Source organism: Mchenga conophoros, linkage group LG18 (assembly GCF_057382185.1).
Source record: "Mchenga conophoros isolate Kocher_MC1m ecotype Shallow Benthic linkage group LG18, M_conophoros_male_GT1.1, whole genome shotgun sequence".
NCBI classification, from domain to species: Eukaryota; Metazoa; Chordata; class Actinopteri; order Cichliformes; family Cichlidae; genus Mchenga; species Mchenga conophoros.
This window is the reverse complement of record NC_140543.1, coordinates 632,381-658,256: the sequence shown is the minus strand read 5'-3', so window position 1 is coordinate 658,256 and position 25,876 is coordinate 632,381. Positions and strand designations below refer to the sequence as shown.

The following is a 25,876-nucleotide window of genomic DNA, read 5'->3' as shown; positions in this document are numbered from 1 at the left end:
AGGTTTATTCTCAGGCGGGGGATGGGCGGAGTCATGTCCTCGCTATCAGGAACCTTCTACAGAAACTTTGTTTCCTCTCTGTTCTTACCGGGGGATTTGGCGAGGCCGTCAGCCATCACTGCACCCCTGTGAGGCACCACCCTCACACAAAATGACAAGCACCACCAGGACGAGCTGAGATGTGCTCACTCCTGCGCAAAGTTGGTGTTGATGCTTCGGAGCTGTGAGCGCCGGCTGGAGGGCGGGAGCTCTGCATATAGTCAAGGGCGTTCTGTGACACGCTGACGTCATTCTCACACCTTTATTTGAGTTTGAAAGAAACAAGGAGCTCCTGAATGCACCGTCACATTCACTTTTATTAACACAGAGCAACACGAGTCTCAGGTCCAGTCGGGCTCAGGCGGGTCCTCAGGTGTTCTCGGCAGGTTCACCTGAAGACCGTTACAACACGTCACATCCACACCGAGCAGCTGAAACGCACACTGCACTTCCAGCATCCTCCACACCTGCACAGGTAGACCGGGTCAGCCTGCTCAGGCTTTCCTCTGGGGTCACTGTGCTGCAGGTCCTGGAGATCCTGGAGGGTTGCTCCTGGAGTCTGGAGCAGCAGCTCCCTCGGGCTCTGAGTGGAGATCTGAACACCTGGACAGGTAAGTGTTTGTGTTAGTTTTACCCAGAATCTCCTTTAACAGTCAGACTGAGTCTAATTCATATTTCGTGTTGCTCGCAGTGCCGACATCCTTCATCAGCTGATTCTGGAAACGTCTACATCAGTCCCAAAGTGCGGCCCCACCCCCTGCAGGTGGGCTGAAGTAATAACAGAAATTCCTGTGAGAATTTATGAACACTGACACAAATATATAAATGTGTGTTTTCTACAAACTGTAGCAGGAGGCTGTTATGCTGTGACATTACTGTGACATCATTGCTGTGACCTCTGACCTCTGCTCTGTGTTGAGGTATGAACCCTGATTTTAATCAAATTTAAGGGAAATCCATCACGCGCTCCCGTGAATGCTTGGTCACATGACCGAGTGTACGAGGCACTCTGTGACCTTTAGAGTAAGTCCCCCCCCCCGCACACACAAACGCATGCATGCAGACACGTGCACATGCGCACACCTCTTATACACACACACATAAAAACATCTTCGTATCTAAGAATGCTCCATGCTTTTTATTTGTTTTTGTTTCTAATGTCTCTGTAAAGCACTTTGAATCACTTTGTTGTTGAATTGTGCTATACAAATAAATTTGCCATGCCTAAGAAGACAAAAAGATGTGACTGCTGAGAGGATTCTGATGGGATGTTACTGATTAGCAGGTGTGTGCGCTGACTAATGACCAGGCTTGCTCTGGTAACGTCTGTGTTCTGTGTCGACGACTCACAGCGTCTCGAAGCGGTTCTCCTCGCCGTCCAGGATGCCGTGGTACAAGTCGATCTCCTGCTCTAGCCGTTGCTTGTTGCTCAGCAACGTGTCGTAGTCGCGACGCTGCTGTTCGATTTCACTGCGTATGTCGGCTAGCTCCGCCTCCAGCTTGGCCACCACCGAGCCGAGATTCTGGAGCTCCATGTCGTGCCAGTGACGGGCGTCGCTCAGCGAGTTCTCCAGACCGCGTTTCTGCAGAGAGTGTATTTAACCAGTTAGTGGGAACTCGATCAGGTTATTGATCGCTTATTGATCTGTGCAGATCTTGCTTGCCATGTGGCTCACCAGGGCTCTGATAGACTCGGTCTCCGCCTGCAGACTCTGGATCTTACAGCCGGTGTCACTGCACTCAGCCTTCAGCGCCTCCACCTGTTCCTCCTCTGGACTCAGCTTGCTGCTCACGCACTGTGCCTCCTGCAGGACACACACCGCCACAGGTCAGACACGCCCACACACACACACCTTGGCACACCTGTGCAGGTGAGAGGACCTTACTTTACAGTCCAGGTAGGTGTCAGTCTCAGCCCTGCTCTTCTCCATCACTTTCTCCCAGTGGCTCCTGATATAGGCCAAGATCTGGTCCAGACTGGTTTCTATGGGCGCGTCGGGCTCGTCCACATCACGTCCCGCCATCTGACTGTACAGGATCCGCACATCCTGCTCAGAGAAGAAGTGGTCAGCTCACATGACCTTAGCCAGCTAAAGGAAGATCACACCTGCCACACGTGCTCTGAGTCTACTCTGACTCTACTGTGTCTCCGCTGTCACTCTTCTGGCTCTACTCTGACTCTACTGTGTCTCCGCTGTCACTCTTCTGGCTCTACTCTGACTCTACTGTGTCTCCGCTGTCACTCTTCTGGCTCTACTCTGACTCTACTGTGTCTCCGCTGTCACTCTTCTGACTCTACTGTGTCTCCGCTGTCACTCTTCTGGCTCTACTCTGACTCTACTGTGTCTCCGCTGTCACTCTTCTGACTCTACTGTGTCTCCGCTGTCACTCTTCTGGCTTTACTCTGACTCTACTGTGTCTCCGCTGTCACTCTTCTGACTCTACTCTGACTCTACTGTGTCTCCGCTGTCACTCTTCTGGCTTTATTCTGACTCTACTGTGTCTCCGCTGTCACTCTTCTGACTTTACTCTGACTCTACTGTGTGTCTGCTGTCAGTCTTCTGATTCTACTCTCACTCTACTGTGTCTCCGCTGTCACTCTTCTGACTACTTTGTCTCCGCTGTCACACTTCTGACTCTAATGTGTGGCTGCTGTCACTCTTCTGACTCTACTCTCACTCTACTGTGTCTCCGCTGTCACTCTTCTGACTCTACTGTGTCTCCGCTGTCACACTTCTGGCTTTACTCTGACTCTACTGTGTCTCCGCTGTCACTCTTCTGACTTTACTCTGACTCTACTGTGTCTCCGCTGTCACTCTTCTGACTCTACTGTGTCTCCGCTGTCACACTTCTGGCTTTACTCTGACTCTACTGTGTCTCCGCTGTCACTCTTCTGACTCTACTCTGACTCTACTGTGTCTCCGCTGTCACACTTCTGACTCTAATGTGTGGCTGCTGTCACTCTTCTGACTCTACTCTCACTCTACTGTGTCTCCGCTGTCACACTTCTGACTCTAATGTGTGGCTGCTGTCACTCTTCTGACTCTACTCTCACTCTACTGTGTCTCCGCTGTCACAGTTCTGACTCTACTGTGTGGCTGCTGTCACTCTTCTGACTCTACTCTCACTCTACTGTGTCTCCGCTGTCACAGTTCTGACTCTACTGTGTGGCTGCTGTCACTCTTCTGACTCTACTCTCACTCTACTGTGTCTCCGCTGTCACAGTTCTGACTCTAGCTCTACTGTGTGGCTGCTGTCACTCTTCTTATTCTACTTTTTTTTATTTAAAAAAGCTTAAATTCTAAGATTTAGTTTTTCAGCCTTTCTCTAAATGGTGGCATCATCTGCTGCCGCAGCTTAAATTGGGAGATTTTTGAACAGAGTTTGGTGGGACCTGCTCATGGTTGTGCTCCAGACTGCGTAGCTCCGCCCTCATGTTCTCCATCTGCTCCTCAAGCTCCGCCTTCGTCAGGTTCGCCTCATCAATCACTTTGTACAGCGAGCTAATCTCCTCCTCCACTGCCCGACGGAACGGTTGCTCGTTCTCGAACCTGCAGGGGGAGCCACAGTCACTATGCCTGCAGCTGATGGTCCTGGTTCCTGAGCAGAACTAGGACCACCAGCCGCAGGACAACATGGAGGAGAGACTCACAGGGCAGGAGGCTGGTTATTGATCACCAGATGCTCCATGTTGGGGTTGTTTTTTAGATAAAGTCTATGATCAGTGCTTAAAAATAATGAATAATGTGGTTGATGATTGTGTCTGCTGTACCCTCCAGCAGCCACACAAGGGCACCATGTGATCACCTGAGACCAAAAGAAACCATCACTTCACATTCACGCTGCTGTTTACTGACAGAAGGTCTGTCACTGATCACTGCCACATTTCAGCTCACTGCTGATCACAGTGTGAGTTTGACCTCTGACCTGTCCTTGAAATCCTCAGCGTTGGCCTGCACGTTCTCTGTCTGCAGCATCAGCCGGGCGTTGTCCAGGATGGCTTCACTGACCTGCACAGAGTGTGGGAAAACAGAGCTGAGAGTGGCTGCAGCCAGCGGGGGGCATCGTTATCTCCACGCGTTACCTTTAGTGTAACGCCCCCGCAGCCTAACCTGATCTCAGGTGATCCAATAAAAACAGCAGCAAGACTCAAACACCGAATACTTAGTTTCTGTTCTCACACCTCAGAACATGTTTATCTGTGGAGGAATCAGCTGACGTAACATGGCTGCTCGTGCACGGCTGCTCGTGCACACTTTTTAGGTTCACTTTTTTGCCTCAGGTGACTTTTGTATTTTAGGATTTTTTAGGCGAGGCACGTGGACCGTACGCGTCACTGTCACCACGATCTAAGAAAGGAGAGGCCTGAGTTGACCTTTGACCTCAGAGAGCAGCATGCCGATAGGATGAAGGATGGTGTGGAGATGGAGCCAGGTGTTTAGACCCTCCCCCTCACCTGTCTGTAAACCTCCTCCCACTCCCTCCTGAGGGGTCCCCAAGCTCCGGCGCTCGAGGCCTTGCGGTCCAGGCAGAGGCGGATCTGCTCCTCCAGCTGTTGGTTCAGCTGTTCCAGCGCTCTCACTTTGTCGCGGTATTCCATCAAACAGCTGTTCAGTCCCGCTGCCGCCGCACCGCTCCCCGCTGCTCGCTCGCTGCCTCGGGGCAGCACTGGTGTTGTGCTGCTCCTCATCCCCTGCAGGAACACGCTGCTGATGCCCAGAGCTCGCCGTGACACCCGCGTCCCCAGGCCAGAGGGGACACTCGCTGGTGGGGTGGAGCCTACAAAGACGCCGCGAGGGGCAGAGGTGCCTGCCGAGCCCATTCTCCCGCAGGAGGCAGAGGGTGGACGCTCGGCGGCCGTCTGTCCGAGGAAGGATGAGCGGCGTCGGGGCAGAGGCATGACGATCAGCACCTGCCAGTGTCAAACCGCTCAGACCCGCTCGCTACCGGGATTTATGCGAGGATGGCTGCTCTGGAAACATGGCTGCTTTTGTTCAGCCAGCGTTTGTGTTTGGAGCTTTTGTTGAAACAAAGAGTCTGAAAGAGCTGAGGCAGCAGAGCGAGCACGCGGGGGGGGGGCAGGAAGGGTCCTGAAGCCTGTCTGGGTCACATGACACACACACACACACACACACACACACACACACACACACACACACACACACACACACACACACACACACTGTTTATAAACAGAGAGCAGATGAGGGTTAGATCATCACTGCTGTTTCAGATCAATAAAGAATATCTGCTGTTAAACAGGTAAAGAACTCTTTAAATAAAGTTTAGTAGAAACAGCTGCGATGAATAAACTTCCTGTTTTGATAAACAGACTCGTTCTTCATGTTTCCTGGGAAAACCCTCAAAACATGACACACGAGCACAAAAATGAAGGCAACGCCATTATTCATGAAGGTAATAAAGTTTAATCTACATGTTTAAATAAAGTTTCAGCAGCATGGTTTCTTGTTTGAAGCCAGATGTTGTCGTGGTGTCGTTGGGTTCCTAAAGCTCCAGGGGTTTTAGTGGGCGGAGCTCGGGCTGAACTGAGGCAGACGCATTCAGGTCTGAAAGGCAGCGGCTGCTCCTGAACCTGCAGGTGTGCTTCAGCATTAAGGCCTTCACAGGTGTTCCAGTTACACCTGCATGCGTGCTAATCCCCACGCCCCCCACACTGCTCCTGATTGGTCAAACTGCAGCTTCCTCCCAGCCTCATTCCACCGTAAGCTCAGAGAAGGTGGAGGAGTTCATGCAGTGGTTCGGCCTCTCTGCTGTGCTCCTGTAGAGGACGCAGTCACTGCTTCTTCGTCGCTGTTTTGCCCTCACAGTCTCTCACAGAGACCTGAACCCTTCGCATCGTCTCGCTAGCTGGCAGATGTTGGCCCAGCCGTTTTTAGCTTCGTGTAATCTTTGAGTGTTTGTCGCCGGGCCGTTACCATGGCAGCAAACACAGAGCTGTTTGTCTGCGTGGAAACACCTGGGCCGTCTGTTCAGGTTTTGTCAGATTGTTTGTGCTGAATCTCAGCAGGAAGTGCTTTGCGGTTGGCAGGAAGTGGTGAATGCCAACGCAGCAGTTGAAAGTTTCCCAGCTGCTAAAAGATGCGTTGGACTTCTGAGGGTAAAAGCCCGTCTCATCCACCCTGTAAAGCAGACCCAGTCATCACTTTCAGCTTCCAAACACCTTTAATCTGAACTCTGGTTTCTGGTGTCCAGATTCCAACCATGAATCCCTTTAGAAACCTGCTGCAGCGCCGTCCTCCAAACCTTTCAAGACAAATGTCTGCTCCCATCCTTTAGATCCACCTCGGACAGAAAGCTGCGTTTGTGGATCACGGTGTCGTACCTGGGAATATCACCTGAAGCTGGAGGAACACGTGTTTGCAGTGTGAGTGAAGATTCAGCTGCTCTGGATAGATTTGAGGAAGCTTTTGGAGATCAAACTCAGCCTCGACCTCCTAACTGTGCTTGACTTATTACGACAGCAGGGAGCTGCAGGAACACCTGCAATGGTCAGGTGGGACACGCCTTAAACCACAGTAAGTCATCATCAATCAGAGATCCAGTTCATAGGATAGTAGTTTCCAGCGTCGGACTCTTTCTGGTCCAGGTTCTGAGCACGCTCAGATCTGCATCTATAAACAACGTCAAAGATAAAAAGTCGGCGGTGGCGCCACTGAGCCAAGCACAGCAGAGCGTCGTCAGTCGTTAAAGGAAGCACCGCATGTAAGTGACGCTCGGGTGAACTGGTCCTCTCAGCTGTTTACAGCACCTGGCCGCTCAGAGCTCAGGTAACTGTGCCCCTCATGGCCCAGAGGTCATGTTTGCATGACCCAGATGTCACAAAGCACCTGACTCCTGGCCCACGTGAGGCACAGCTGCGACCGCAAGACGTCAGGCACACCCAACTGTGGCCCAGAGCTGCAGATGTGGGCCACATGTTGGCCAGATGTTCAGCAGGGGCAGTGCAGATTTATGTGCTCTGTGGTCACAGTGAGAACACACACACACTGACTGTGTTAGCGTGCACGTGTTGCGTGAGTGGGCAACGTGACTAATGAGTGATAAGAGGCGGCAGTTTCTTGGTTCAAAGCCCTCTGACCAGTGTGATGGGCGGGGCTTAGCACTTCCTCTGTGAGGGCGGCTGGCTGTTTTCTTCTGGGATCAACACCTCAGCTCGCAGCAGGATCCTGGAACAGGCCTGACCTTTGCGTTTGAGCACTGTGGCGTGCCAGTCAGCGAGCTTTTCTGGTTTTCACTTCTCTGTCTGTCACATTTTGTTTTTGTCCCAGTGACCCATGAGAATATGACACCACACAGACCTGAGGTCAGCTTCCTTTTTCTCAGCCTCCCATCACTGAGCCTCAGAGAGGATGTGATGTAATGATTTTGAGGTTAGAGAAAGAGACATGTCGCAATCCCCGCTGTAAAAACAAGAGTAAAATAAGACGATGGCGTCTCACAGATGTCTCGTCTGTTCTCTCAGACTCATTCATCTGCAGAGCCCTGAAACAGAATTGGTCCTAGCACTGAACCCTGTGGAACTCCATAATTAACCTCAGTGGGTGAAGAGGACTCTCCATTTACATGAACAAACTGGAGTCTATTAGATAGATATGATACAAACCACTGCAGCGCAGTACCTGTAATACCTACAGCATGTTCTAATCGCTCTAATAGGATATTATGGTCGACAGTATCGAACGCTGCACTGAGGTCTAGCAGGACAAGCACAGAGATGAGTCCACTGTCAGAGGCCATAAGAAGATCATTTGTAACCTTCACTAAAGCTGTTTCTGTGCTGTGATGAGCTCTGAAACCTGACTGAAACTCTTCAAATAAACCTCTGCAGATGATCTGTTAGCTGTTTGACAACTACTCTTTCAAGGATGTTTGATATGAAGGAAGGTTGGAGATTGGCCTATAATTAGCTAAGACTGCTGGGTCTAGAGATACTTTTTGAGTAAAGGTTTAACTACAGCCAGCTTGAAGGCCTGTGGTACATAGCTGATTATTAGAGATAGGTTGATCATATTTAAGATTGAAGCATTAATTAATGGCAGGACTTCTTTGAGCAGTTTTGTAGGAATGGGGTCTAAAAGACAGGTTGATGGTTTGGAGGAAGTAATTATTGAAGTTAACTCAGAAAGATCAACTGGAGGAAAAGAGTCTAAATGAATATCAATGGTACTAAGAGTAGCTGTGTGTGTTGTACTTGTTCACTGCTGTGTGTGCAGTGAAGCTGCTGAGGTGTGTTTGCAGAACAAAGATCATAAACAGGATGAGAGAAGGAAGGATGTGAAGAAAAGAGTGCGACAGCGTTTCATCAACTTCCCCGTTTTTCTCTCACACTTTATTTTCATAACTCAGAAAACCAAAACATTTACATTGGTGTGACGCACACACACTCACACAAACACACAAACACACAAACAGGGTTATATACAGCATTAGTCACATTTCAGCTTTGGCTCAGTTTCTGTTCAAACGCAGCGAGGAGACCGGTCCCGTCTCTGATACAGCAGCTAAAACGTCACATTTAAAAACAGCTTCATGTTTACTGTACAAGCAAGCCCTGAAAAGTCCTGGAAACACCTGGAAAAGTCCTGGCTCAGAAAATGATGTGGAGGTTTTACATTCTCATTACAAAGGTTTCTTTTTGTTTTCCCCAAAACTGTAAAAGCTGTAACCAGCAGGCGCGCCCAGCCTCCACCTGTCCTGTGCTCTGAGGTGAAGGTGTTCTCAGGTGAGCGGGCTATGACTGTCTGTGGGTGGATGTTAGGGTGAAGCAGCACATGTGTTGAATCAAAGCTTCTTAAAAACTCTTCCTGCGATCGAGGCGTCTGCTGTACAGCTGCCCTGGCACAAACAGGAAGTTACGCGGTGACGGTTTCTACAGCGACAGCGCCTGCGAGGTTTCGCTGTCAGACATCACCGAGGCTCGGGTGGAGCTCAGCGGGCTCCTGCTGGACTTGGTGGACAGCTGAATCTTGGTGACGGGTGGCACGCAGCGGCAGCAGCGCAGCAGGTGCACCACGTCACGGCGGAACCGTGAGCCCACGAAGACGTAGAGGAAGGGGTTGAGGCAGGCGTGCATGTAGGCCAGACTCTTCAGCACCTGCCCCGCCTTATCAAAGGCCTTCAGGTGATCGCAGTTCGTGATGGTGATGTTGGAGGCCTGCACCGCCTCCATCACCAGCACGCTGTTGTAAGGCAGCTGCGACACAACGAACGCCACCACCACCGCCAGGATGACACGCATGGCCTTGTGCTTCTGGAAGCCCTGGGTCTTGAGCAGCGTGGCGACGATGACGCTGTAACAGAAGGCCATGACGATGAAGGGCAGGCAGAAGCCCATGCTCACCTGCAGGGACAGTACCAGGATCTTGGTGTTGTTCCCCAGGTGGGTCGGGAACACCATACGGCAGTACTCCTGCGTCCTCCCTTCCACCTTTGCGGGGGCAGCAAATACCAGCTCGGGCGTGGCAAGGAGCAGTGCAAGCAGCCACACCCCCGCGCACACCAAACGGCTGCAGCGCAGGCGCTCCACCTGCGAGTTGTGCGCCTTTGTGGTCTGCACGATGGCAATGTAACGGTCCACGCTAATGCAGGTAAGCAGCAACATGCTGCTAAACAGGTTCACCTTGTAGAGGGCGGAGTTTATTTTGCAGAGGGAGGTGCCGAAGATCCAGCTGTGCGACGCCTCGGCCGCCCACAGCGGCAGCGTGACCAGGAACAGCAGGTCGGCCACGGCCAGGTTCAGCAGGTACACGTCGGTCATCGTCTTCAGCCGGCGCCGGAAGTTCAGGTAGATCCACACCACGGCCAGGTTCCCGGCTCCGCCCACCAGGGCGATCATCCAGAAGAGCGGTGGCTCATAGTGACTCCTGAACACCCGCACCGACTCCCGGTCGCACAGCAAGTCGTCTCCGTAGTCCCCTGAGTAGTCATAGTTGTCAGAGGTGGCCGAGGGATTGAAAGCAGACGGCTCCTGATGGACAGAGACAGCACACCTGAGCACACCTGAGCACACCTGAGCACTCTGCTGATACATACTTGGATAAATCAATAAATAATCAGGGTTCGTTACCTCTGTGATCATTGTTGTGATGATGTCATCCATGGAGGTCACATTCATGGTGAAAAGGTCATCCATCTACAAACACAGGTGTTCGGGTTAGAAAAGGTGCAGCGAGTTTCACACAAACAAAACCTCCAAAAAGAGGAAACAAAATAAAAGAACAAGCTAAAGCCGCCTGGCGCCGCTCCTCCTACGCTCGCTGGTCACATGCTTTTTGTAGTTTGTGACGTTGTTGCTGTTGACTCATGTCTGTGTTGCTTCACTTTCTGCACGTTGTTTTTAGTCAGTGTAGGACAAAGGACATATTTTTACTCTCTTTGAAGTACTTTTACTCTGTTACTCTGTTACAAACTGTATTGTACTTTTAAATAGTACTACTGAGCCCTGATCCTACACATTAAAAGTACCCCCGTACAATAGCTTTACCAAAATAAAAGCCTTGGGGTGAATATAAGTGCTGTGAAACGTGTAACCGTCAAACTCACAGACATTAAAGAACTCGTTTCTTTAAATGAAGCTGAGGATTAAAGCGGATCACGTGCTCAAACACTGAAAACTCGACTGTTTGAATGTTTCAGGCATAAAAATGAGTCCTCGGTTTGACCACTTTAAAGTTTAAGCTCTTCGTCTCACATAGGTCTGCACACAGAGTACCTAACTTTGAGTGTTTGGGTCATTTAAGACTGTGGTATTAATAATTTTACTGATCCCAGAGTACTTTAAATTCTCCAGACGTGTCTGTGAGTCACAAATATCCTGGTCCTCCTAGGACCTGCGTCCACATATGTGGACGTCACATTTTGGGTTATTTAGACCAAAATACTAAATTTTGCTCTACAGGAGCCTGATATCCACTTACAGGACATTATGCTGCTACTGTTCTATTGAAATGTAAAATGAAAGTCCTCATATGTGGATCTCATTTTTCCCAGAAACACAAATCTGGTAATTCTGTGTTTTACATTCATCGGGTCCCAAAATAGCAAAGAGAAATTAAAAGTGCTGCAGTACAAGCAGTTATTTATCGTCGTGTGCCTGTTAGAACCACTAAAACCAGAAACATCATCTGAAATCTCAGAGTCTGTGGTGAGGCGATCTGAGATCTGCTCACAACTAGACTATTATGGGATGGTTAATGATGAAGTGAAAAACATCTTTACACTGCGCTCGGAAATCAAAGTCTGCAGCTCGCCGCTTTCCCCATGAAACAAAGACCAGACACAGACAGACAGGCGTGGACTCACCGTCAGGCGTCTCGTCGTCTCTGGTGTGTCTCGCTGTTTGGCGCTTTTTGCACTCTAAGTCCGTTAGACCACAAAAGTGACGTATGAAAGCAGAAGTTACATCAGCTGTCTAAGAGGAGTGGCTACGATTTCATAACGAGTAGACAGTGAGCACGAACGCATCAACATCCCTGAATGTTAGACCCCCAGAATCCAATGATCCTGAATCCGAACCCTTGAGAATAACAACAAATATTTACTTACAGCTGGTTAGAGTTGTACAAACTCTGCTATTGGCTGATATTTCCATGTATCACAGCAACATGTAAGGAGATGACTTCTGCACAGCACTGTGGTACAAAGGAGGCCTTTTGTAGGTGCTGAGCTGTTTTGAGGAGAGTTTAAAGGAAAATGAAAAGAGAAGCTCGGACACCACAAAGAGGAAGTCGGGGAAAATCAGCTGGCTGAACCCGGGAGCTCCTAAGAACTGAAAACAGAAGCAGCGTCACACACCGGGACTCGCCCGGGCTCACATGGTGAAGCCTGAGAGGTTACCCAGAATGCAGTTGGTGACATTTCCTCAGGTTTCTGCTGCTCTGTGTCACAGACACGAAGCTGCTGCAGGTTATACTCACAGATCCGCCTGGGTGTGAAACTGATCTGGGTGCAGTTTGACTTGTACAACTTTCTACCTGAGCAATCAAAGACGACATTCACAGGTGGCCGCATGGCTGAAAGCGGCCGGCCTGGGTTTGAATCCAACCCGCGGCCCTTTGCCGCATCTCGTCCCTCTGCTTTCCTGTCACTCTTCACTGTAGCCTTCAAAATAAAGCCGCCCAAACAAATATTTAAAAACAACAAAGTCACAAAGCTAAAGCTAAACACACTGAAGAAATGATGACATTCGGCCCTGGTCTGTGCACCTGGAGGGGGGCACACTTCTTCCCAGAATGAGTGTAAGTGTTGGGGGGGGGGGGGGGGGTCAGATTTGTTGGGCTTTGTATGAATCATCCTGCCACGCTGAACCAAAACTACACACATTTAAATCGTTTCCTGTTTCAAACATCACTCTCACTGCCTGCCGACCACTGTATCCATGACAACAAACATTCCCTAATATCAGAGACAACCCACGACTGTCTCGCTCTGACCTCAACGCCCCCCTCCCCCCCTCGCTCCGGGCCGACACGGTGCCTCACGTCTGCAGTGAGAAGTGTTGTACCAGCTGGAGTGGTAGTAGTACTGAGGTATCTGTGGTCACACACACTGAACATGTTGTTCTTCTCTGCTTATCTCTACTTCCTGTTTAAGGTGACAAACACAGACTGGCAGCAGTTTCCGTGACTTGTGAGCACATTACCTTAAAGGGCTCCTGCACACCTTCAGCCTGTGAAAGCACAAAACCGGGACACAGTTCACGTCATGTCACCTGTGCACAACACGTGCTTCATACTGACAGGTAACAACCCCCAGTACAGAGAGATGACCCCAACATCCACACCACCCCCTCCGCAATCAGTGAGGCGGAAGAACTCCCTCTAAAACAGAACCAGGATTAGGGAGGGACTGAGCCTGATTCACTGGGAATCACCGGCAGCCTACGTCTATTGCAGCATAACTAAGGGAGGATTCAGGGTCACCTGGTCCAGCCCTAACTATATGCTTTAGCAAAAAGGAAAGTTTGAAGCCTAATCTTGAAAGTAGAGATAGTGTCTGTCTCCTGAATCCAAACTGGAAGCTGGTTCCACAGAAGAGGGGCCTGAAAACTGAAGGCTCTGCCTCCCATTCTACTTTTAAATACTCTAGGAACAACAAGTAGGCCTGCAGAGCGAGAGCGAAGTGCTCTAATAGGGTGATATGGTACTACAAGGTCATTAAGATAAGATGGGGCCTGATTATTTAAGAGCTTGTATGTGAGGAGCAGGATTTTGAATTCTGGATTTAACAGGAAGCCAAAACAGGAGAAATCTGCTCTCTCTTTCTAGTCCCTGTCAGGACTCTTGCTGCAGCATTTTGGATCAGCTGAAGGCTTTTCAGTGAGTTTTTTGGACATCCTGATAATAATGAATTACAGTCGTCCAGCCTGGAAGTAATAAATGCATGAACTAGTTTTTCAGCGTCACTCTGAGACAGGATATTTCTAACTTTAGAGATGTTGCACAAATGGAAGAACGCAGTCTTACATATTTGTTTAATATGTGCATTGAAGGACATGTCCTGGTCCAAAATGACTCCAAGGTTCCTCACAGCGTTACTGGAGGCCAAGGTAATGCCATCCAGAGTAAGAATCTGCTTAGATACCATATTTCTAAGACTTTCAGGGCCGAGTACAATAACCTCAGTTTGATCTGAATTAAGAAGCAGAAAGTTAGCGGCCATCCAGGTCTTTATGTCTTTAAGACATTCCTGCAGTTTATGGATAAACCTTCTTGATTATGTAACAGAGAGAAGCGCTCTGAGGACCACCAACGTGGGCAAACACGTGTGTATGTGTCTGTGAGTGTGCGGTCACAGCTTGTCATGCAACACTGCACAGTGTGAACTTGCTGTCACGCTATGCGGCTGATTCCTGTTTCACTGACGTCTGTCAAACACTTCCTGTTAGACAGGAAAAAACAGCCAGGTCACGTGACCTGATTTTCTCCTCATTTCTCTTCTGCTGTTAACGCATATGGTTACCATAGAGACATGTGACCCCCCCAGCATCATCTGACATAAAAACAAATAAATGTTATAAAGATAAGATAAGATAAGATAACCTTTATTAGTCCCACACGTGGGAAATTTGTTTTGTCACAGCAGGAGTGGACAGTGCAAAAGTTACGCTGGACTTAAAAGCCAGATTTAAACTAAAACAAACAAAACTTTTGGAGCTTTTATTGTGAAAGAGTGAACTGAAGTTAATCTCATGTAATCTGATAATCTGAACAGTGTGACGTCCGACAGATTTTGTGTAATCCTGAAAACAGGGAGCCGGTGTGGTTCGTGCTCTCGCCTGAGCTCTGTGCTGTCGGTTTTAAAGCCTCCTCTGGGGGCAGCAGAGCGGCCGGCGGGCTCCGAGGAGCCGAATAAGCCGTAGAAGAAGAAATAGGAGCGGATGTAAACAAAGAGGAGCAGGTGAGTTTTAGTGAGACGCTCCGCAGTCTCACCTGGGAGCTCATTTATTGATCTATTAGTGACGTATCGATTCGTTCCTGCTCTGAAACACCGTTAGCCTGCTAGCCTTCTCCGCGTCTTTGCATTTCCCGCGCGAGCCTAGCTAAAGCGGACGGCGAACGCGCTGCCCTAGATCAGCCAATCATTCCGCTTAACGTACGTTTCGTCATCAAGCAGAGGGGTTGGTACTCTAAGTACTCAGAGTAGTCAGAGTACTGGGACTGTGGAATAAAGTAGCATAACGAAGACTGCTGCTGATATCTGGACGGATGTTCGGTTCTGCTGCGCTCTGATTGGTCAGTGTTTGAATTCAGGCGGTTTTTTTTTTAGATAAATCCTATTTACACTGACTGTGTCCCAGCAGGGCCAAAGGACGGACCTCACACCGTGATGTCATGGTGATGTCATAGCGATGTCGTGGGTGAAGCAGCGGTACCGTGACATCAGCCCTGTGACCCTGCAGTTGGGGGGCGGAGCTGTGAGCTCCAGCCTGTACTGTGCTGAGGTGGAGGGCGTGGGGGCGGGGCTAGTGGAGTCCTTCCTGGTGGAGCTTTATCGCTGTAAGCTCTGTCAGTTCACCTGTGGCATCAAAGCCTCCATTAACAGCCACCTGCTGCTCACGCACCGCCCCAACGCCTATCTGGACGGGGCAGAGGCGGGGCTCCAGCAGGGAGCGTCACCCTATCAGCTAAAGGAGAGTGACGAAGATGAGGACTTCCTGCTCTACAACATGCTGGACAACCTGAGCCCGGCTACCTGTGACATCAGCAGTGAGGGCGGGCTGCAGGTGGCCCACACCTGTGAGGTGATAACCTCACACACACACAGAGAACAGAATGATTTTGAGCTTTTATTTTAAAAGGTGAAACAATATGAAGTTCATAGTCAGACAGTTATTTATGATTTAGCTTTTCAAATTAAGTTGAAATGTATTTATTTTTTGATTTATTTATCTTATTTTATTTTGAAGGTGTCCTTACACCTGGTAGCCACACCTTAATCTTGTGGTTTGTATGCAGGTCACCACACTCTTTGAGGAAGAGGAGCAGGAGGAGGACTCCTCCATCTTCACTCTGAAGGGGAGCACTTTATCCTCTCTGGCCGACACCCCCGCCTCCCAGGAGGAGTTGGCGCAGTCCGCCCACCTGATGACCCTTGGGCTGTGTCGGATCTCTGCAGTCAGAGCTCCTCCTCTTCCTTCTTCCTCACCGTCCACACAGCTCACGCAACCACATGACAGCAGTGCCAACAACAAAGCGAAGGCTCCGCCCCCCAGCCTGCTGTGTCTGCTCTGCCCATTAAAACTGCCGTCGCGGCGGCTGCTTGATATCCATGTCAGGTCACACCGTGCCAGCGGCGGTTTCGGCTGCGTGCGCTGCAACTGGATGGCCGACAGTTGGGAGGAGGTGGAGCATCACTGGAGGAGCCGCTGTAGCCAGAGGAGGAAAAGGAGGAGGGAGCGGGAAGAGAAGAAGAAGAAAACCGCGGTGGCGGTCTGTCACAGGAAGTTCGAAAACAGCACGCTGAGAAGCGCTCCTGAAAAACCATGGAAACACAGTGAGTGCCCAGCTCTGTACCATCGATCAGTAATCAATAAGAACACTAACACTGATCAGTTTTCTGCAGATGGATGGAGGAGCCAGCTGATTGGACGTGCAAAGCGTAAGGAGGCGGAGCTTCTTGACAGGTAATAATAACAATAGTAATAATAATAATAATAATAATACATTTTATTTAAAAGGGACACTGTACAGCAAATAAAAGAGGCATAAAACCAGGAAATAAACGTGATAATAAAAGAAAGTTTAAGAGCATGGAGAGGTTCTCTACAGTAGGCTGTCTTGAACAGGTGGGTTTAGAAGGTGGACTTTAAAAAAGGGGAATGAGGTGATGTTTCTGAGGTCGGGGGGGGATTCCAAAGTGGAGGGGCAGAGCGACTAAAAGTCCCCCATAGAAACAAGACGAGAGGAAGGAACAGGAAGAGGAGGATCTGAGGCACCAGGATGGGATGGAGATCTGTACCGAACCAGAGAGGTATGGTGGGTGGAGAGAATGAATTGCCTTAAATGTACAGAGGAGTATTTTAAAATTAATGCGAAGTTTAACCGCCGGCCAGTGAAGCTGCTTCAGAATAGTGGTGAGTCCTAGTAATAATGCGGGCAGCAGCGTTCTGGACACGCTGAAGCTTGTTGATGGATTTTTGTGTAAGAGCGAGTTACAGTAGTCGATCCGACAGGTAACTGTGGACGAGGGTAGCAGGCGCATGTGGAGTGAAGAAGGGGCGGAGTTGGAAATATGCTGAGCGAGTGAGAGTTAAAGGATAGTGCACTGTCAAGAATGACAGCCAAACTTTTCACAGAGGGAGAGGTAGAAACTGATGAGTTCTTGATAGTAACAGAAAAACAGTTAGCTCTGGATAGCCATCATCTGGAGCCGACCGGGAGAAGCTCCGAGTTGTTGCTGTTGACTTTAAGAAAGTGGGAGGAAAACCATGAACTAAGAGAATCTGAAATGATTAAAAACCAGTTTGAATGTCTGTCAGCCAATCGGAACACAGCCTGTGTGCGTGTTTGTTTTCAGGCAGGCCAGCAGAGCTCGGGCCGCATCACGGCCGGTCACCATGGAGACCACGAGGAAAACCACAAGGAGGACGAACGGAGACGGCGAGCAGCTGACAGCAGAGAGCGGGAAGCAGACGGGCTTCAGCTGCTCGCTGTGCCACAGGTAACCACGTTACCCATAATCCCTCACTGCACAGAGTCACGTGACCTGGTGATGTCATGGCATTTCTTCTCAGCAGGAAGTTCTCCTCTAAACTGACTCTGAGGCGTCACCTGGGCGTTCATGGGGGAGAGAAACCGTTCACCTGTCCTCACTGCTCCTACAGCAGCCGGCTGAAGGCCTCACTGCTGCAACACCTGAGGACTCACACAGGTAACACACACAGCTGAGGACTCACACGGGTAACACACACACACACACACACACCTGAAGACTCACACGGGTAACACACACACACACCTGAAGACTCACACAGGTAACACACACAGCTGAGGACTCACACGGGTAACACACACACACACCTGAAGACTCACACAGGTAACACACACAGCTGAGGACTCACACGGGTAACACACACACACACACACACACCTGAAGACTCACATGGGTAACACACACACACACACACACACACACACACACACACCTGAGGACTCACACGGGTAACACACACACACACACACACACCTGAGGACTCACACGGGTAACACACACACACACACCTGAGGACTCACACGGGTAACACACACACACACCTGAGGACTCACACAGGTAACACACACACACACACACACACACACCTGAGGACTCACACGGGTAACACACACACACACACCTGAGGACTCACACAGGTAACACACACACACACACCTGAGGACTCACACGGGTAACACACACACACACACACCTGAGGACTCACACGGGTAACACACACACACACACACCTGAGGACTCACACGGGTAACACACACACACACACACACCTGAGGACTCACACGGGTAACACACACACACACACCTGAGGACTCACACAGGTAACACACACACACACACCTGAGGACTCACACGGGTAACACACACACACACACCTGAGGACTCACACAGGTAACACACACACACACACACACACACCTGAGGACTCACACGGGTAACACACACACACACACCTGAGGACTCACACAGGTAACACACACACACACACACACCTGAGGACTCACACGGGTAACACACACACACACACCTGAGGACTCACACGGGTAACACACACACACACACCTGAGGACTCACACAGGTAACACACACACACACACCTGAGGACTCACACGGGTAACACACACACACACACACACACTAGCACTCACACAGGTAACACACAGAAAGCTGAGAGCCCTTGTCATGTGACTGTCAGGTGACGTTGTGCGTCCCGTGTGTGATCTCAGGTGAGAAGCCGTACAGGTGTGCAGAGTGTCCGTATGCGTCCATCGATCGCAGCTCTCTGCTCCGACACTACAGGACTCACAGCCAGGAGAAACCGTACAGGTGTCAGCACTGTGACTACAGCAGGTAACACACCTGACACGCACCTGACACACACCTGGTGCACACCTGTGCTCCCACAAACTGCTGCTCGAGTATTTCGAATAATAGAAAATTAAATTGAATGTGACTCATAAATCGAAGGGTTTATCTGTGTTTTCACGGATGTTGTTTGCAGTTTGGAAACCAATGAGCAGTTCGTCCTGAAACACCTGTGTCAGGATTCATTATTGATCAGTATTGATGTGTGATCTGATTAATCTGTGGAAAAACTGATAGATTACTAAAGCAATCGGTAGCCCTGTTTTTGTTTTTCTCAACAGCATCCAGAAGAAGAGTTTGGATCTCCATGCTCGCCGCCATCACACTGGTGAGGCGTTCCCATGTCAACAGTGCGACTACTCGAGCCCGGACCGCCAGCTGCTGCTGAGACATGTCCGCAGACACCACGCCCCCTCCCAGCAAGCTGCGTTCTGAACATGCGCTGGTGTGACGGGGCTCGGCACAAAGTTTTATTTGTGGACTTTTTTAATGAAAATAAAAGCTTAGAAAAAATAGTTTCTGTTCTTATTTATTCACTCTCAGACCTTTACTTTGAAAATATGAAGGCCTTAAACACTTTTTAACTTTGAAAAGGCCTCAATGAGCACATAAGGCTGTGACAGTCAGCTGATTATTAATCAGTGAATACTAGAATACTATTTTCATTGGAAATAACTGACCAACGTGAGTGAAGCAGCTGATGTCTCACCTGCTGCTCACCTGGACTCAGTGCTCAAAATTAGCCAGAACTGAACAGGTTCTGATTAATCAGGAACCAAAAACGTAACTCTGAGCACACGTCAGGGGGACGGACAACGAGCATCAGACTTTGTGCTTCAGTAATGTGTGCAATAAAACATGTTTTAGCAAAATCTTTTTTCAAATACAATTTAAAAACAGATTCCACTCCTCATCTGCATTTCCTGTTAGCTCACACATTAGCTTTGTTTCAAGTTTCACTTCCAGCAGCGAAATTCTGCAGGTCAAAACTGCACATAAGATAAACGAAATCAATTCAATTCAGTTTTATTTATACAGCACCAAATCACAACAACAGTCGCCTCAAGGCGCTTTATATCGTAAGGTAGACCCTACAATAATACATAGAGAGAAAAACCTAACAATCATATCACCCCCATGAGCACTATGAGCAACAGTGGGAAGGAAAAACTCCCTTTTAACAGGAAGAAACCTCCAGCAGAACCAGGCTCAGGGAGGGGCGGGGCCATCTGCTGTGATTGGTTGGGGAGGGGGAAGGAAGACAGAGATTGAATAAAGAAAATATATTTTTATTAAAAAAGTAGAGTAAATAAATACAGATTACTGAAAATGCTGTGTGGCAGAGGTAATGGTATATACATGTACAGTAACTGTAAATGAACAGTCCCATATTTCAGCAGCTTGTAGCTAACTCTCGGATTAGCTAACACATATAGCATTTCTGTGAGTCTTCTGGTCCTTAAAAAAACTGCGAAGTATCCAGGTGGTCAGATGTAAGGGGCTCTGTGATTGGTTACAGAGAATTTGCACTGTCGCTTTTTTTCACCCGGGTTATATTTATTTATTCATTTATTTATTTTGTCAGGAAAAAAGAGAAGCTTTCTAAACATCCGGCTTTAAGTCTACATTTTAGAGACATAAATGAGGAGCTTTTCGCAAATGTGTTTCTATCTATGGTGTCTTCTTGTTTTTCATTCAAACTGTTTCACTGACTTCTCTTATTAAAAAATGTTTTTAAAAAAATTTGTAATCATTTTTTTTTATTTTTTTTGTATTATTTTTGGTCCCACGGTAATAGATGTTCCAGCCATGTATTCCAGCCTTAAACCTAACCTTATCCATAACCCTAACCAGCAGTTAAATGGCGTAAAATAATGTTTTCCAAAGCGATTTTAGGATAATGAACGAACATGTGTAGATTGAGTCCAGAGGGTTCTCATGTGTTCTCCTTTTTCCGATGTTGTCATTTAGGAACGTGTTGGGTAACTGAGAGCGTAAAATGTTGACGATTTGTCACCGAGTGTAAAATATTACGCTTAGGGAGTGAGAACGTGTTGGGTTTCTCAAATCTAAGGGGCGCCAACCAAAATTCCTCTTTAAGAAAGAAATGTTTAATAATCACATTCTGTTTCATAAGAACTGTGCTGCCTCGGCCAAATCTAAATACTATTGTGGTTTATTCTATTCTCGTGCATGTAACCCAAAGTTCCTTTGTTTAACAATATTCCTGCATCTCCACACTCTTTTCCTTCTCTAACCTAACCCTCTCTTGTATCCTTTGCAGCTCTGTATCCACCTGCAGCTTGAGATCTGTAGTCTTTGTTTACCATTTACTAATGTTCACGTTTCACTCTCCCCTCAGTATCAGATGTATCAGTAATGATTCAAGAGTCTAAATCATCTCCCCAGGGACCCTCTTCCCACTGTCCTAGTCTAAGCTTTTCTTGGTGGTGGACTTCCAGAGACGCAGACCCACCACACTGACACCGGTGAACATCCAGGGAGTGGACATTGAGATAGTGGACTCCTATAGGTACCTGGGTGTTCACCTGAATAATAAACTGGACTGGAGCCACAACACTGATGCTCTTTACAGGAAGGGTCAGAGCAGACTCTACCTGCTGAGGCGGCTGAGGTCATTTGGAGTCCAGGGAGCGCTTTTAAAGACCTTCTATGACAGTTTATCAGCAGCTGAGAGGAAGAGGCTGGATAAACTCATCAGGAAGGCCAGCTCTGTTCTGGGATGCACCCTGGACCCAGTGCGGGTGGTGGGAGACAGAAGGACTCTGGCCAAAATAACATCTCTGATGGACAGAGTCTCCCAGACCATGCATGTAGATGTTGCTGCAGAGCTGCTTCAGTGACAGACTGCTGCATCCTCGATGCATGAAGGAGCGTTTCCGCTTGTGTGAAATTAAAGGATTTTTCTATTCTTACCTCACTGGTCCCTCTTATTACCACCATTATTGACTCTTTTCTCGGTACTGGGACTGCTCCTCCATTATTGAAAGTTCACTTCCTGTGTCTGCCGGTTTTCCTCAGATGACACTCAGCTGTATATTTCCTCCAAACCCAGTTTCAGCCTTCCACCCATCCCCCTCTGTGACTGCCTCATGGAGGTTAAATCATGGCTCTCCTCCTATTTTCTCAAACTCTGTAGTAATAAAACTAAAGTTTGTCAGCACAGCTTCCACTCTAACCATATCCCACAGGTTTTCCATTGATAGTGGCAGCTCCTCCAACCTGCCCTCTCCTCAGGTGTCGTTCCACTTTCTGCTTCAGAATAATGCTGTCATACGTATCCCTAACCTGGGCAATCCCTGCTTGTGTGAGTCACTCCACGTTGCCGTTCCCTCTCATTCTCGTGGGTCTTCATCTGCCGTTCACCCGATTGTTCCCTCTGCCCGTCTCACCACTATGGGGAAGAGTCCCATCTGTTTAAACTGGCTCACCCTCTCTGACATTGACTCCAGTATTGTTGTCCAATGCTGGTTTTTACTACTTGTCTTTTATGCTTGGTATGGTTGGGTTTAGTAGGGCGCCAACAAATAAAATGTATTGAGATACTGAGATTATGACGTCTCGCTGTGACACTGCACAGATCTCTCCTCTTCATGGTTGTGTCTTTGAGCCATTTCAGTGGAAGAACAAACTGACCTCTGAGCTCTGAACGCTGAAAAACAAAACCATCCGTTTTCCCCTCTGTCCTTGACTAATGGCATGACTTAATGATTTGGCTCATTTCTAGGACTTGGACAGGAAACACTGTGACCTATAAACGAACATCTGACTGTGTTTTCACTAAAAGCTCATTAACCTCAGAAACGGCCCACATTAACCTGCAGCAATCAGGTCATATCTGATCCAGATGTTTACTTCTTCTCCGAGTGCAGAGAGTTAATGGATCGGTCAACTCGATAATGCGCCGCCATCCATCGATCAGGCCAACATAAAGAGCCGCAGCCTGACCGAGCCGGCACGCAGAGCCAACTAAGAGAGCTCGAGCCCACATCCAACCGATCCGGTTAGCGTTCAGCATCATCCGACGGAAATCCTGTTAACGCCACACGGACGTCCTGCCGGCATCCGGCTGCCATCGCAATGAGTCACATCCATTCGAGCAGGAAGTCAGCTCTGTGCCCTCTGGGTGGAAACTGCACTGAGCACCATCACCAGGTTAGGATGTCTAAACTGCTCCACCTGCCTGACCACGCCCCTACACAGAGTGCTCACGCCCAGTCTCACCTGTTTCCTACCGTGGATGTCCCGGACCACGCCCACTACATCATTGGCTCAGTCATCCTGTTGGTAGGGGTAACAGGCATGCTGGGAAACGCTCTGGTCATCTACGTGTTCTGTCGCAGTCGGACGCTGAGGTCGCCCAGCAACCTGCTAGTGGTTAACTTGGCGGCCGCCGACTTCCTGATGTCCTTGACACAGTCTCCAGTCTTCTTTGTGGCCAGCCTGCATCGCCGCTGGGTGTTTGGGGAGCTGGCCTGCGAGCTGTACGCCTTCTGCGGTGCTCTCTTTGGCATCACCTCCATGATAACGCTGACGGCAATTGCGGTGGACCGTTGCCTGGCTATCACGCGTCCTCTGGCGATGCTGGGTGGGGTGAGTCATCAGAGAGTGTTGGTGGTGGTGGCAGTTGTGTGGCTGTACTCTCTGGGCTGGAGTCTGCCGCCGTTCTTCGGGTGGAGCGCCTACGTCCCTGAAGGCCTACAGACATCCTGCAGCTGGGACTACATGAGCTTTACAGCTGCTGTACGCACTTACACCCTCCTGCTGTTCTCCTTCGTCTTCTTCATCCCGCTCGCTGTCATTGCTGCGTGCTACTTTGCCATTTTCCGGGCAGTGCAGCAGGCGGGGCGGGAAATAGAGCAGCTGAACTGTGGCGAGGTCAACAAGGCATATGAGCGTCTGCGCAGCGAGTGGCGAATGGCTAAGGTGGCTCTGGGAGTAATCCTGCTCTTCATCGTTTCCTGGTCGCCATACTCTGTGGTTGCTCTCACCGCCACCGCTGGCTACGCACACCTGCTGACTCCATACATGAACTCGGTGCCAGCTGTCATCGCCAAGGCCTCTGCCATCCACAACCCCATTATCTATGCCATCACACACCCAAAGTACCGCGCTGCCATTGGTCACTATGTCCCTTTTCTTCGCAGCGTGCTACGGCTGCAGGAGAAGGACCTGCGCTCCTCTTTCAGCTCAAGCGCCACTTCGTCTCGCTGTACCACTTTTACCAGCTCGCCAAAAGGTCGACTTAATGCCGGCGTCAGGACCAATGGCCACCAGGCTCAGAACCGCCTATCCTCAGTGTCTGACAGCAAGTCGTGCTGGATGGAGAGCGATGCTGACGGCTCGAGCAGAAGATCAGAGAGGCAGGCGTTCTCAGAGGTCACCGCTAACCCCTTGGACTCCGTCACACCGAGGCAGCACGTGGGCCACACCGACGCCAGTTCATGTGACGGTGCCGTGCTCGAGGCCAAACTTCCTCTGTGATGCTGCTCTCGTGGTTCTGCTCTTACTGGTCAAAGGTTTTGATCAGATGGAGAGACGAAATGAGATCAGGGAGTGATGCAGGCCTTTGATGGTGATGACATCACTGTGTTACTCACGGTTACGCAGCTGATTGGAAACTTGAGCTTCATGTGAATATTGATTGATTTTCCTGTGATCGATTCGTTTTTCTGATTAATTTGTCAGTAAAGTTCAGTTCAAGCTAAATTTCTTCAGGTTTTTTTTTTTACCACAGAAACATGATGATGTGTGAGGCGTGATTGAAATTTGAAATCTGCAGCAGTGTTTGAGCATCAACATCTCCAAAACTTCTAAAGATCAAACCCTGAAATGTTAAAAAAGCCGGATTGTTGTTTTTTACCTTCAAATGAACCAGGATGTGTAATGCTCCAAATTATATGCAAAAATAAAAAATGAAAGCCGCCCTGTAAAGTCTCATTATTAAGCACACACTGGTAAAGAATCAACTAGTGACAATTTGTGGATGCTATATAAATTAATTTCACAGTTCTGTAAAGCATGTAGAAACTCTTTAACATGGGACATTAAGAACATGCACCACTGGGTGCGATCTTTCGTAAACATAAAGTTTCATTTCATCTATATGCTGATGATTGCCAGCTTTATTTTCCTTTCAGTCGTTCTGATAGCTCCCAAATTAGACTCCTGCTTGATTGCCTTAGTGATGTTAAGTCATGGATGGCTCAAAGCTTTTTAAATTTTAATGAACGTAAAACGGAAGCAATTCTGTTCGGCCCGAATCGTTCCTCTGATATCCCTGATGTTGACCTTGCTGCTCTGACCCCTCACCTGAAGAGCTCGATTACCAATCTTGGGTTAAAAATCGACTCTGCACTTACTCTTGATGGCCACGTGAATGCGGTGGTGAAATCATCATTCTATCATCTCAGGCGTCTGTCGAAGGTTAAACCTTTTCTTTCAAGGCGTGACTTGGAGACTGGTATCCACGCTTTTATAACCTCACGCTTGGATTATTGCAACTCCCTTTTAATAGGGGTTGGACTGGGCACTCTGACACGCCTGCAACTAGTCCAGAATGCTGCGGCACGGTTTTTATCTGGTAGAAGGACATTTGAGCACATTACTCTGGTTCTGGCCTCCCTGCACTGGCTTCCAATTGAATTTAGGATTCATTTTAAAGTTCTTTTATTGGTTTTTAAATCTTTAAATGGTCTGGCACCTGCGTATCTGTCTGATTTGCTGAAGCCCTATGTCCCCACTCGTTCGCTCCGGTCAGCTGAGCAGCTGTTGCTCTCAGTCCCCAAATCAGAGTTGAAACTGAGAGGAGACCGAGCGTTCTCTATCATGGGTCCTGAGCTAATCTTCCTCTTCACATTAGGCGATCGACATCAGTGATGGTGTTTAAATCCAGATTGAAAACGCATTTTTATTCACTGGCTTTTGATTCAGTGGTTGACTGACTTGTATTTTATTGTTTTCACTATGTTTATTATTTTATTGTATTTATTATTCTTATGGTATCTATTATGTTTCTGTTGTTCAGCACTTTGGTCGGCCTTGTGTATTTTTAAAGTGCTATATAAATAAACGATGATGGTGATGATGTTATTTTCATTTGACGTTCATGCTGCACCACAAAAACAAAAATATCAGCAGATGGTTGCATTCAAATCACTGTAGTCCAATCATCTTCTTGCCCACCTTCTTTGAGCCAATTAGCCTCCACTCTGTGTGG

General features: G+C 48.7%; 4 protein-coding genes across 13 annotated transcripts; 2 read left to right on the top strand and 2 right to left on the bottom strand.

Annotated features, from left to right (window-relative positions):
• Window positions 1–338: 338 nt before the first annotated feature.
• Window positions 339–5,062, bottom strand: bfsp2 (beaded filament structural protein 2, phakinin). The gene is made up of 7 exons (XM_085254312.1): window positions 4,496–5,062; window positions 3,967–4,049; window positions 3,434–3,590; window positions 1,926–2,087; window positions 1,716–1,844; window positions 1,390–1,622; window positions 339–642 (listed from the first exon to the last, which is right to left on the bottom strand). Exons 1-7 carry the CDS (start codon window positions 4,937–4,939, stop codon window positions 552–554), a joined length of 1,299 nt encoding a protein of 432 aa, XP_085110438.1. The 5' UTR covers window positions 4,940–5,062; the 3' UTR covers window positions 339–551.
• Window positions 5,063–8,367: 3,305 nt separating this feature from the next.
• On the bottom strand, window positions 8,368–11,859 carry ccr9a (chemokine (C-C motif) receptor 9a). 2 transcript variants are annotated; one of them, XM_085254345.1, is made up of 4 exons: window positions 11,605–11,859; window positions 11,362–11,415; window positions 10,127–10,192; window positions 8,368–10,027 (listed from the first exon to the last, which is right to left on the bottom strand). In XM_085254345.1, exons 3-4 carry the CDS (start codon window positions 10,190–10,192, stop codon window positions 8,930–8,932), a joined length of 1,164 nt encoding a protein of 387 aa, XP_085110471.1. In that variant the 5' UTR covers window positions 11,362–11,415; window positions 11,605–11,859; the 3' UTR covers window positions 8,368–8,929. The 2 variants fall into 2 exon arrangements, with proteins under 2 accessions (XP_085110471.1, XP_085110470.1); XM_085254344.1 differs by having other exon boundaries at window positions 11,362–11,859.
• Window positions 11,860–12,596: 737 nt separating this feature from the next.
• Window positions 12,597–19,856, top strand: LOC146552760 (uncharacterized). 9 transcript variants are annotated; one of them, XM_085254268.1, is made up of 8 exons: window positions 12,597–12,799; window positions 14,861–15,301; window positions 15,516–16,053; window positions 16,123–16,183; window positions 17,077–17,220; window positions 17,294–17,430; window positions 18,498–18,621; window positions 18,894–19,856. In XM_085254268.1, the coding sequence occupies exons 2-8, from the start codon at window positions 14,909–14,911 to the stop codon at window positions 19,069–19,071; spliced, it is 1,575 nt and encodes a 524-aa protein (XP_085110394.1). In that variant the 5' UTR covers window positions 12,597–12,799; window positions 14,861–14,908; the 3' UTR covers window positions 19,072–19,856. The 9 variants fall into 9 exon arrangements, with proteins under 9 accessions (XP_085110394.1, XP_085110395.1, XP_085110393.1 ...); XM_085254269.1 differs by having other exon boundaries at window positions 12,662–12,799; window positions 14,858–15,301; XM_085254267.1 differs by lacking the exon at window positions 12,597–12,799 and adding an exon at window positions 13,587–14,457 and having other exon boundaries at window positions 14,858–15,301.
• A 2,772-nt stretch (window positions 19,857–22,628) lies between these two features.
• opn4.1 (opsin 4.1) lies at window positions 22,629–25,741 on the top strand. Its single transcript, XM_085254299.1, has one exon. The coding sequence runs from the start codon at window positions 22,738–22,740 to the stop codon at window positions 24,139–24,141; it is 1,404 nt and encodes a 467-aa protein (XP_085110425.1). The 5' UTR covers window positions 22,629–22,737; the 3' UTR covers window positions 24,142–25,741.
• The last annotated feature ends 135 nt before the right edge of the window (window positions 25,742–25,876 follow it).